Genomic DNA, 13,018 nt, shown 5'->3' with positions numbered 1-13,018 from the left:
AGTTGGATTTTGGAGGGAAAAATCCATGTTTTTTTCTTGTCTGTCTGTCTCACCCCGTCACCCCACTCTTCCCCTTTCTTTCAAAGAAGCAAAATGAAGAACTAAGTTCTTGCTAGTTGATGTTTGATTAATTGGAATTTTATCATACATGGGGGGGCACTCGCAGGTGAATGAATGCCATAGAAATTGTTCTCCACCCCGATGGGGGAGCATACAGCTGCAGCTCCCAAGGCCCATGCTTGTTGTTGGTGTCTTGCTCTGCCAAACTATATAGGTGACTAGTGATGTGCACAGATTAATGTCTTCTGTAATCTTACATATATTTTTTTCTGAAAGAACTTTCTTCCATTTGTACTGTTAAGCCCCGTCATCGTCCACAGCAGGGCTCACTGTGTTAGCCAGTCCCTTGCTTTATCCTCGAGCTTTCCTTCTAGTAACACACACTCTGTACCCACCAAACAAAAAATAACACACACTCTGTACCCACCAAGCATAACCCCCCTGTTTCTGGGCTCCTGTACCTTTTGGGGAATTCTCCAGAAGATGCTAATATGAATTAAACACCATTCCTCCTGCTGTAGAAAAGATCCCTGTGGGTCAGTGGCCAGCCAGTTTCGGGTGATCAATCCCTTGTTTAAAGTCACTGAGCCAGGAATGTCGAGGCAGCTGTGGGAGGAAAGCACTGCCCAAGACAGTGCCCAGCTCGAGCGACCCCCGCAGAGCTGACACCGTTGGCAGGAACTATTGGGCCTGCCACCTCGGTGCTCGCGTGGCTGCCCTTTTGTTTCTGGCCCTGCCCTAAGTGGGCACAGCTTCTACAAGCTCCGTGCCCCACGTCCCATCTGGAGTCAGAGCCTGCTGTTACCTGGGGCCTGGAAAAATACACATCTTAACGCTTCCGAGTAAACGACTATATTTGACTTTACACTCATCGTGTTGTGGACGTGCACCTCCGAGCAATGCTTCAGGACAGCTCCTGCTTCTAGACCGGGGGCTCTTAAGCTTTCTTGTTCCACGAACCCCTTTGCCAGGCAGGTGAAAACCACAGACCCCTGACTAAGCCCACACTGTACTGCGTGTTCGTTAATAAACACGTCACACCTGCACCAACACGCCCCCATAAGAAGGATGTTTTTTTGAATTTCAATTCCAGCTCATGGACCCCTTGTTAAGAGCCCCTGGGCTGGACCCATCTCAACCAAATCACTTCTTTGGAACCCAGAAATGTGGGACTGTTGTGCCTCCGAACCCTGGCCTTCGGTCTGTATCTTCTTGCTGGCCTCCTCCCACTCAGCCATGCCCAGTTACGTTACGGGGCGCTGTCAGCTTCTCAGGGGGACCAGAGAACCCGACCTGCACTGGAATTACTGTGACCAGCTGAGTGTGGGCACCAGAGCCCAGGCCCACCCCTCGTGTTACAAGGGGAGCCAGCTCTCAGCGAGGACCCCCTCCCAGCCCAGGTCCCTTCCATGTCACTGTCCCTCACTGCAGCCTTTGCTGTAATTGCACCTTCCTCAGCCAGCTCTTCCGTTTTCCTCCTCTCACATCTTTTTGTTTTGCCTTCCTCCCATGGCTCCTTTTTCTGTAGGAAACAAGCTAGCTTGTCAGTGGGTGATGGAGCGCACAGGACCCTTCAGGATCCTTTAGAAACTGCTCCCGCCCCCCAACTCTAAATCCTCCACAGCCCATTTCCCTTGAATTCCATTGTTTGGTACCTGTTAAATACCACAGGCCTGGTGACAAAAACAGTGCTGTATTGTCATCCAGCTACACCCTAGTATAAACGAAAGAGTGGCGATCAGTAAGCTTTGGGAAGAAGAAGGAAATCGGGACTACTTCGTGGTGGCTTCTATTATGCCCTCCCCAGCCCAGAACCAGCATGCAAGAAAGGTGGGAAGGGAAAACTAGAAAATGGAATGCAGGCGAGTTCTGGCCATAAGGATATGTTCAAATTACCCTGGGTCAGGTTCTCCCTCATTCCCAGGCCTCTGCCTGGGAAGCTCTCCCCATCCCTGCCCTCGCCTGGCTAAGGATCCTTATATCGGTTTCTCTGCAGGCTCTTCTCAAAGCCCCCTGCCCCCAGCCCGGGTATGTGCTCCACCTGCCCCAGGCCACCCCGCGCCTCCACGGTCTTACCACCAAACACCCTGCCTTAGAGTTGCCAGTGCCGCCCGCAGCGGAGAGGGGACCCCTTCCGCAGACTCAAGGTGGAGCGCGCCTCCCGGTGTGTTTTATTTTTTTGCATCAATTTAAATCCAATTCTGAGTCTGTATTCTGCTGAGCTGTGAGGAAATGACATTTCACCCAGAGCTGGAGCCCTGGCACCCTCGCACAAGAACCCGAGGCGAATGTAGTACTTGGAAACCTGGGGGGCCTCACACTGTTAGTCCATCAGGGTCGGCACTGCTGTGCCTGGTGGCCAAGCACGCGCGGTCCCGAGGGCCTGTTTCCTGCCAGACACAAGGCACCCGTGTCTCTGCTGGGGCTGGGAACCCTAGGACCCAGGGGTTAGCCCCGGCATCCCCCGAGGCCATCTTGTCACCTCTGTGCTGTGCCTAGGACAAGGGCCATGTCCCACCCGCGACAGCAGCAGGCGTCCATCCTCCGCGCCACTTGCCGCCACCCTCTGGGGCGCCTAGTAGCATGTCTTCAGTGACTGTGGGCTGTCATAGAACCAACCCAGAAAGGGATGTGGACTTCACGCAGCTTCTGCTTAAGGCATCATCAACACCCGATGGACAAAGAAATATGGAAAGCCCAGATACGTTTTCAGGAGGGAAACCTAGATGGTGATAAACACAAATTATTATCTCAGTAAATTGTCCTGCTAGGCTTGTCTGGCTCCCCAACGGCATTGCCGGACCCTGGTACCTGATCCATAGTGTGAACTTAATGAGGACTTGTGGGGGGAGAAAAGAACATTGAATCTAGCCTGGCCCAAGGCCAGGTGTGCAGGTTGTGCACTGCACAACTCCTGAGAATCCCACTTAAGTAGTAGTCATTATATATTAGGTTATTTATTTTATTTAAGATTTATTTATTTATTCTCCCCCACACACACACACCCCAGTTGTCTGTTCTCTGTGTCTATTTGCTGCGTCTTCTTTGTCTGCTTCTGTTGTTGTCAGCAGCACGGGAATCTGTGTTTCTTTTTGTTGCGTCATCTTGTGTCAGTTCTCTGTGTGTGTGGTGCCATTCCTGGGCAGGCTGCACTTTCTTTTTTATGCTGGGCGGCTCTCCTTACGGGGTGCACTCCTTGTACGTGGGGCTCCCCTACGCGGGGGCACCCCTGCGTGGCACTGCACTCCTTGCACACATCAGCACTGCACATGGGCCAGCTCCACACAGGTCAAGGAGGCCCAGAGTTTGAACCGCGGACCTCCCATGTGGTAGACGGACGCCCTAACCGCTGGGCCAAGTCCGCCACCTTCTATTAGGTTATTTATTAAAACCGTTTTCTGGCAGGTGGCAGAGAAGAGGAGCTTTTTCCTAATTTATACCAAGTTTTTGTGTGGTCTAGTGGTGACCTGATGTCTTAAGTGCAACAAATAGTAAAGCCTGAGAGACAAAATAGTGAGAAAGCAAACTGCTTTTTTAAAAATAAAAATACTGAAAAATACCTTTCAGTACTTTTATTTTATTAATTTCCATGAAAACCACATGCTGAAGTTAATATTTTAGTATGATAAAAACAAGTTGCTGGGAAGTGGAGCCGGCCCACGTGCAGTGCTGATGTGCGCAAGAAGTGCCCTGCCACGCAGGGGTGTCCCCCCCGTAGGGGAGCCCCACGTGCAAGGAGTGCGCCCCGTAAGGAGAGCTGCCCAGCGCCAAAGAAAGTGCAGCCTGCCCAGGAATGGTGCCGCCCACACAGAGAGCTGACACAACAAGATGACGCAACAAAAAGAAGCACAGACTCCCAGTGCCGCTGATAAGGATAGAAGCAGTCACAACACACAGCGAATGGACACAGAGAATAGACAATGGGGTGGGAAAGGGAGAGAAATAAATAAAAAATAAATCTTTTAAAAAAAACACAAGAAGTTGCTAAAGAGTAGGAAAGAAGGAAAGAAGCAGAAATCAGAGTTAAATTATGCCTGCCCAGAGTTATGTTCAATGTGTCCGAATCCAGTATATCTGCTTAATTTAGGGGTTACTTGTAACTCCCTGAGTAGATACTTAAGTTATCTGTTCCAAATGTTTGTTTTTACGTTTCATTTTCTTAATGCACTCTGAAACTGTTCCTCCTTATTTTGACTTTACCAGTAGTTGAAAGTAAGTTTTTCTCCAAGCCACTTAAAGTAGTTTGCATTTATAAGAAGACATTTGCAGGACACATTTGTGTTTTTATATTAAAGGAAATGCTATTTCTTTCTTTCTTTTTTTGCAGATCATATGGCAAAGGAGCCAGTGGAGGATACAGACCCCAGCACTTTATCCTATGACATGGTAGGTTACAGCTGTTACCTGCATGGTGACAACTTGGCTCTTCTTTTTAATTTATGTCTTTGCTGTATTTTTTTTTTCTCCCTTTTGCTTCATTATTTATGCAGTATTTATGTGAACTCCAAAACCCAAAATAAAATTTTCCAAAGATAAACTTCCGTATCATAATATTCTTTGTAACAAAAGCTTTGCATTTCCCCAGGCTAAACATAGAGGTAGATTCTGTACTTGTTTTGCATATACCAGAAGTGATCTTTCTAGATCATGCGAGGTCATTGTCAACTTCTGATACTATTTGTCTATGTTTCATGACCCCTTCTTCGAAAATCAAAGTATTTAGTGTGAGAGTAAAGAAAAAAATAGAACTACCTTACAATTACTGAGCACTGGCCGTGTACCATCTGAGCACACTGTTTGCTTTGCCTCTGTTACCTTGTTTAATCTTCGCAATAATCCATTTTACAGATGAAGGACTGCAGCACAGGTAAGTTGCCCAGCCTGAAAACAGCTGGATTTGAACCTGGCAGCTGGTTGCCAAGCCTACCCTCCCTCCCTCAACAATCTGTGACTTGTCTCCTACTGTTAGGTTTATCAACGCACTCACGTACTTTTTTTCCATCTCCCCCCTCATCCTGTGAGATGGATGAGGTATTTTTCCCTTTTTTGTAATTGTATAAAATATAATTTGCAGTTTTAACCATTTTTAAATGGCATTAATTGTGTGCTCCCATCACTACTGTCTATTTCCAAAATTTTTCATTGCCCCAAACAGAAACTGTACGCATCAGGCGGTAATCCCTCAGTCCTCCTTCCCCTCGGTGCCTGGGAACCACTAATCTACTTTCTGTCTCTGAATTCACCTGCTGAAGGTATTTCCTATGTCCTTTTGTGTCTGACTTATTTCATTTAGTACAGTATTTTCAGGATTCATCCGTGCTACAGCATGTTTCCAACCTTTGTTCCTTTTTATGGCTGAATAGTATTCCACAGCATGTAAATGCCTTTGCTTATTTTGTTTATTCGTTTGTCTGTCGATGGACAACCACAACTTGGATTGTTTCCAGCTTTTGGCTGTTCTGTGAATAATGCTGCTTTGAACATTGGCATACAAGTCTCTGTTTGAGTCCCTGTTTTAAATTTTTTGAGGTATACGCCTAGGACTGGGGTTTCCAAGTCATATGGTCATTCTATGTTTAACTTTTTGAAGAACGGCAAAATTGTTTTCCACAACAGCTGCAGCATTTTGCATTCCCATCAGCAATGTGTGAGGGTTCTAATAACTCCACATGCTCATTGTATTAGCCAAACAGGTGCTGATGCAAAACACCAGAAATGGGTTGGTTTTTATAAAGAGTATTTATTTGGGGCAGGAGCTTACAGATACCAGGCCATAAAGCCTAAGTTACTTCCCTCACCAAAGACTATTTTCACATGTTGGAGCAAGATGGCTGCCGACGTCTGCGAGGGTTCAGGCTTCCTGGGTTCCTCTGGGCTCAGCTCCTCTCTATTCTCCACAAGGTCAGCTGTATGCTATGAGGCTCTCTAGACTTAGCCTCTCTCCACAGGGTCATCTGTAGACTATCTGGTGAACAGCTCTGTCTCTCTCCCTGGGGTTTCTGCCATGTCTAAGGAGCCGTCTCTACTCCTCTGTGTTCTTCTCCTGGCTCAGGTCCTCTGCATGAGGCAGGCTGGCTTCTCTCTCCTCTGTGAGCTTGCTTCCTGGGGCTCCAGCTTCAGACTTCAGCATCAAACTCCAATATCAAAATTTCAACATCAGAAAACCCTCAACTCTGTCCTTTGCCGTGCCTTTTATCTGTGAGTCCCTACCCAAGGGGTAGGGACTCAATGCCCTAATGACATGGCCCAATCAAAGCCCTAATCATAACTCAGTCAGGCCCAGGTGCAGACCAGATTACAAACATAATCCAATATCTATTTTTGGAATTCATAACCATATCAAACTGCTACATTCATCAACAATGGTTATTTTCTGTTCTGTTTTGTTCTGTTTTTTATAGCTATCCTGGTAGGTTTGGAGTCTGATATTTTTATGCCCATTTTACAGATGAGGAAATGGAAGTTAACTCATTTGCATAAAATGACCCAGACTCTGCTCTGCTGTGATGTACTGCCTCCTGCTTATGATCAGATAGCTGCCTTGGACAACAATACATTTTTTACTATGCATGTTGTAAAAGGCACATTCCTCTCCTTGAAAATATTTTGAAGGATAGGAGCATTGAGTCATGAAAAATTCTGATTAACTAAGATTTGGTAACCATGGGTTTCTCATTTAGTGAGAAGGATATAAAATATCCTAAACAATAGAACTAAATTAAATGTAACCTTTGGAGACTCACGAGACTCCTCTACTGGATCTTGGAGATGTGAGGGGTTTGTGTCCCTACTTTAGTTGTCACTGCACAGTTTGGGAAGCACGATCAGCGTGGGGAATCGAGCTTGGCCACACAGTGGAACTCAATATGAGAACGTTCAGGAAAATAGAAGGCAGAACGACCCTGTTGATCATTTTTATTGTCCCTTCAAGTGTAATGTGTGACAAAAGCCTTGGGTTTCCAGGTGTTACCCAAGGGCACCTCTCCTTCTGCTCCCACTGCCGCCACCTGGGATGGCGGCTCTGTCCTACTCGCTCTCCCTGATTCCAGGGTCCCCCTCCCTCGGAGCTGTTCTCCTTACTGTTCACCTTGGGTTGTGGCTTCCTCTCATTAGCTCCTCCATGCTGGGGACTGTGATCTTTCCAAAGCTTCCCTCTGCTTACAGGACTACATAAGCACTCTTTGACATGGCAGGTGAGGTCTTCCGTGACCTCGTCTTATTAGCTCCCAGCTCGCCCCTGTTCACCTACCAGCCAGTAACATGTAGCTGTTTGCTGCTCCTCCAATACCTCCGCCCTCACATTCCCAAGATACCCGTAATGCTCTTGCCTCTTCATCTAAGCTCCCTGCCATGTGGCAGGACACATGCTCCCTGCCAGGACAAGCAGGACAAGCTCCCTGCCACTTCATCTAAGGAGCTCTTCTGCATCCTCCCATCTCAGTTCAAGCATTCAATGGCCTGCAAAGCCCTCCTTGCCGTGCCCTGGGACCTCAAGCTCCCTTCCTCCTAGCCCATCCCCTGCTTTTTATCAGATGGCCATATACTTGTTTGCTTGTCTGACTTGCCTCTTCCCATTTCCTGAGCACAAGGCAGGAAACAACAGATGCTGGCTGAGCCGAGCCTCTCGAGCGCCTAGAATGGCACCTCACCTAAATTCCTTAGCATAACTGTCAAAGTCCTCTGTGTAAACTGGCTCTACTGCTCCAGCTCCAGGCCTGTCTTCCTCTGTCCATCTCCAGTACACATACCTGATTTGGACTGGTGGGTCCTCTCTCCACGCCATTCTTCCAGCCACCTGGCCTTTGTTTGTGCTATGTCCAACTCCTGGAAGTCCTTCGATGCCAAGCTCGACTGGCAGTTTCTGCAGGAAGCCTGCACTGGCTCTAGCCTGTTTGTTGATTCATGCAGCCTTTCCATAGGTGTTTCATTCACGCTGTGTCAGAATCTGGGGGTGCAGGTATCGTAGTCCCATCTCTGTCTGTTTGAGGAAGGAGACAAACAGTTACTTTCGAAATGAACTGATGAGCGTTATAGTGCGGTGTGTGTGCCCTGTTCTGGGATTAGAGAGAGGAGATGGAGTAGCTCGGTCAGGTGAAAAATTCTAATTGACTTCTAAGTTCCCTCTGATTGATTGGTTGCTTTTTTGTGGGAAAGGACTGGAGACTTTTTAGAGGTTCTGGAACTGTACTGCAGTCCTTGATCCCACATTTGTTTCTTTCTTCTTCTGTCAAAGGAAGATATGGGTGAGAATCCCGGGAAGTTTGAAAGTGCACCTGGGTTCACGGTGAAGCACCAAAGGCCCACAGGCCAAGATGGCGTGGAGAGTAGGGAACAGAGCAGGGGTGAGAGGGCGACAGAGGGAAACCGAGCCCGTTCTCACTCCTCTCATGTAAGCCTAAGAGAACGGTTGCATTGTTTAACCTGAAGTTAAAGTTTCCAGAAGAGTAGACAACTCCATACAGGTGCAATCAAGTGAAAATCTATGTGATTATAAGAGCATTTGCAATTTTGAATTCCCTATAACAGTACTACCCTTAATTAGTGCTGTTTATTAGGGGCTGATTTTTGTCCCTAATAACCAATAGGATAGTCATCTTCTGAAATCCATCCTATTCAACCCAAAATCCAGTGCTCTGCCATGGTGGGTACTACCCAGAGCATGTGCTTAGGGACCTGGACGACTCTCACAGAAATGGGGAGAAGAAATGGGTCTATCCCCATGATTCATGTGAACAAACACTCCTCAAATTTTAAACTACAGGAAATAGATAGGGAGAATAGCACTGCAGAGAAGAGAGGAAGTGTGGTTTAGTGGTCAGAGCTGAGGAAACTAAGAAGGCTTATTCTGTTTCACATTTACACATTGACCTTCTTGTTAAACTTGGTTTCATTTCTATGAATTATGGAATAAAAACAATTGACAGATCACACCTATGGATAAGGCCAAGGCTAAATAAACACTTCCAGGGTTTAAAATGGAAATTATGACTTTCCCAAGGCAAAGCATTCCTTTCACTTTAATCTTGTCATTACCGATGGCCATTTTAAAATAACTCTCCTCTTTTGTTGGTTTCTACAGTCAGACAAATATCCCATTCAAGATACCGGACTCCCTAAAGGTATGTACGGTTAATATAACTACTTGAACTTCACGATTAGTTTAATGAGTTATCATGTGCAGTGCATTAGTCAAAGTAATTTTTTCTTTTTTTAAAATTGCAAAACAGAAACATACCTATAATTTAGCTCATGACTTGCTAGATGATTATCTCAGAAATAAACTTTCATGTTAAAAATCTATAAATTATTTTGTAACAAGTTATAAATTAAAACTCCTGTGGGGTTTCTAGCACGCATACAAACACATGCATGAAACGAAGAGAGCCAGGACTCTGGGTTGTAAGTAACAGAAACTGAACAGAAATTAGTTTAAAGGCAGGGAGGCAGAGGGAGAGTGGTTTTGCTGGCTTAGGCATCTTAGGTGCTACTTGATGCAAGCATTTAAATGACGCTATCATGGGAAGCGGCTGTGGCTCAAGCAATTGAGCTCCCATTTACCATATGGAGGACCCAGGTTCGATTCCCGGGACCTCCTGGTAAAAAAAGAAAAAAGGCATCCCAGACCTGTACTGTGAGGCGCAGGCCCCCGCCTGGCAAAGCGTCGCACCCAAAAGACGCTGCCACCACCAGGTAGGAAAAACAAAGGCGCTGTGCTGTCAGGCCTACCCCGCCAGGGCTCTGGCTCCGCAGCGACTCCGCTCTGGGGCAGGCTTTCTCCACACGGGGAAGGACAGATACCAGCACCCACCCACCCACCGGCTTTAAGAGGTGCTGCTCGAGGTGACTGAGAAACAAAGTTTCACTGAAACTGTGTTTATAAAAAAAAAAAGTCTGAGGACGCGGGACCCACCCCCAGCGACCACGAGCCCAGTCTTGTCATGGGGAGAGGGAGGACTTTGGCCTGGACTGAGCCAGTGTCCCGGCCACGGGGCCACTTCCGCCCAGACCACAGCAAAGAGGGGTCTGTTGCTGGACAGAGGGCCGAGAGATGCTTGTCAGATCACAAGGGGAAGAAAGAAAAAGGGACCCTTTCTAACCCCGTGCTGGCCATGATACGGACACTGAGGAGGGCCAGGCCCAGCCCTCCCGGTTCCCTCGCGGGCTGTCGGCTCGGCTCTGCTCCCTCAGGGAAGCCAGGCTGACCACCTGAGACGAAGGGCGGGAGCGGGGGGCAGCGATCAGAAGGGACAACTTCACGTGGGCGGCGCCCCCACAAAGCACCCAGCGGGCTTCCTCGTCGCCCGGGCAGCGAGGCTTCCCCACACAGTCTCAACTGGGCTTTGCTGGACATTCTCCTGGTAACGGGCGGGCTGGGAGGGGGCTCCACGCCAGGACCAGCCTTGTGGCTATGCCTGGGGTCCAGCTGTGGCTCTCTTCCTCCAGAGTCTCCTCCCCGCTCCCTAAAATTACACCGCCAGAGCTGCCTTCCGTTTGTCTCCTGTGCACATCCCTGAAACAGGGAAAAAGAGCTGGTCGGGTTGGAGCCCAAGCCTGGCTCCACAGCGGAGGCTTCTGGTAAGCTCCAGCCTCCCCGGACCTCAGTTTCCCATCACTGCACCCTTCGTCCTCTCTACGAACGACCTCTAACTTTCCCAGATCCCCAAATCTGTCATTCCTTGTGTCAGCAAGAAACTAGAAGTGAAAAGTCAGGTAATAAGGAACAGTCAAGAGGCAGCCATGGGCACTGGGTGCTAGACTTCAAGTGTGCAGCGAAGAAACTTTTGGGAGACCTTGTTTAAAATGCAGGTTCTGAGGGAGCGGCCGTAGCGCAAGTGGGCGAGCGCCTGCTTCCCATGTAGGAGGTCCTGGGTTCTATCCCTGGGACCTCCTTAAAACAAAGCAGATTTTGGGCCCCGCTGCCCAGAAATCATGATTTGGTAGTTCTGGGTCAGGCCGAGGAATATGCATTTTAACACGTACCTGGGTGATGGGATGCGGACCGCACCTCAAGAGCCTGCATAAGAATCTCCGTGGATTCGTGAGGAATACAGAATAGATAACCAACCTGCCCGGTTCTGAGGGGCCTCAGCAAGTGACTTCACCTCGCGGTGCCCCAGTTCCTTTATCTGTGGAGAGGGGAGGATCATGTTAGCATTCACCTCCCGGGGTCCTGCGAATTAAATGAAACAAGCCTGAACAGTGCATGGCACCCAGGAGTGCTATGCATGGGTGGAGGGAAATCGGACAAAAGATTTGTGAAAAATCAGAGCCAGAGACTGCCAGAAGCTTTCATAACAAGGAGGCAAAAGTGAAACGGTTTGGGAAAAAGCAGAAGACTGGGCTGGAAGCGACTGTGGATGGCACAGTGCAGTGTCATGGTGCGATCTGTCTAAAGATCTTTTTTTATCAACCCTGCATTTGATTTCCTGTTTTGAAAGAAAGAAAAAGATTGTTGCTTAGCAACCCGATACTATAGTAACTGTACAGTCAGGTGTCGCCTAGAATTTCAGTTTTACAAAACCTGAAGTAAAATTTTTATGAATTTCAGGAAATATGACTCGTCTCCAGATAAAGACACATTTTGTGTGTGAATGAGACGTGATTCAGTTTAAAAACTTACTCCAACATTTGCACTTAATAATCGAACAATTTAATGTCTGCTAGTATTTCTTTTTAACATAACTAATGGGGCCTAATATCATCATTAAGTATTTATGGTAATTTTCTCATTAAAATTGTTCTTCGGCAAAGATAACCCATATAGGTTAGTGGAAAGACTAGTTATAGACTTAAAAGTACATGCAGTCTAATTATAATTAAGCACAAACTAAGACTCCAACATTTAAGTGAATTTGGGGAAGGCAGCTACTTTATTTAGTAGAAGAGTTATTTGAAATTAGCTTTAACAATTGTCATATAGTTAAAATAATAAAGTTCTCAAAATTTATTTTTCTTAAGCAGATTAAGCATATTTCCCCAAGTCTTTATTATACTATCAGGGTTTTTCTGCTTTATTCCTGGACACTATAGAGCTATTCTTTAATCCTTCTCAAAGTAGAGTGGTTCTGAATAATGTGGTTTTACAGTAAGTCAACTAGGGAAATAAGGTGTAATTTCAGTGATTAGCCTCTATTTTTGAGGTAAAACTTGTTATTATACTTGTTTTCTCATTGGAGAAAAGCCAGTGAGCAAATAGATAGCTTCTGCTTCAGTCAGCCAACCTCGGTTTTAGAGATTTCAGGGGATACATTCTGTCACAGCTCTTTTCTGACAGGTGTTCTGTGATTCTCTACATGTACTAAATCAAGACTAGCCTAAGTGTGGGTTTATTTTATGTCACATAATCCCTAATATCTTATAGAAACTGCTGACTTGAGTGTTTTGAAGGGCATGTGACTCTTTATATTTTGAGAGAAATGTATCTGGAAAAAGAACTTGAAATTTTGAGCCCATACAGTAGGGGGAAATTACAAATAGATAACTATTCACGTCATAAGGCAGTCAAGATTTTATCTCCATTTTCTCTGGTATACCTGCTCTTTTCTTTCATATTGTTCAAAAAATTTTATAGTGAATTTAGAGTTACGTTAAAGAGAAGTAAAGCAAACTGATTCTATTGCTAACCATTTAGAGGAATTTGAACTTAAGCATAGATTCTATTTGTGGAGGGCTTTTGGAATAATTTGTTTACTGAAATGGAGAAGTAGTAGTTCAGTTTAGAAAAGTTTAGGAGAAAAGAAATAGGTACTTAGGAAATTGCTAAAATAATTCAAAAGTAAAAACTTGCAGCCCTGAAACTAGCAAGTCAATATGTTGTATTTTATGTGATTTCCCACCTCCTATGATTTTTAAATAGGCATCCCTATCCTAACAGGAAACTACATATCCCTTCTACCTGCATTCTTTCTTATATGTCTTCCTCCTTCTCATTTCATAAATACACTCCCTTTCCTCCAAA

At 46.2% G+C, this 13,018-nt stretch overlaps 1 protein-coding gene across 2 annotated transcripts in view; it reads left to right on the top strand.

Annotated features, from left to right (window-relative positions):
* Positions 1-13,018, top strand: part of EDARADD (EDAR associated via death domain) — a 77,031-nt gene that overhangs the window by 12,333 nt on the left and 51,680 nt on the right. For both annotated transcript variants that reach the window (XM_004473132.4, XM_058309499.1), the window contains exons 2-3: positions 4,388-4,446; positions 9,140-9,179. In XM_004473132.4, coding sequence (XP_004473189.1) covers positions 4,388-4,446; positions 9,140-9,179 — 99 coding nt within the window. The remainder of the gene's footprint in view (positions 1-4,387; positions 4,447-9,139; positions 9,180-13,018) is intronic.

The sequence above is a fragment of the Dasypus novemcinctus genome, chromosome 13 (genome assembly GCF_030445035.2).
Source record: "Dasypus novemcinctus isolate mDasNov1 chromosome 13, mDasNov1.1.hap2, whole genome shotgun sequence".
NCBI lineage: Eukaryota > Metazoa > Chordata > Mammalia > Cingulata > Dasypodidae > Dasypus > Dasypus novemcinctus.
Note: the sequence above shows the minus strand (reverse complement) of the source record. Positions and strands in the feature narration are given on the sequence as shown.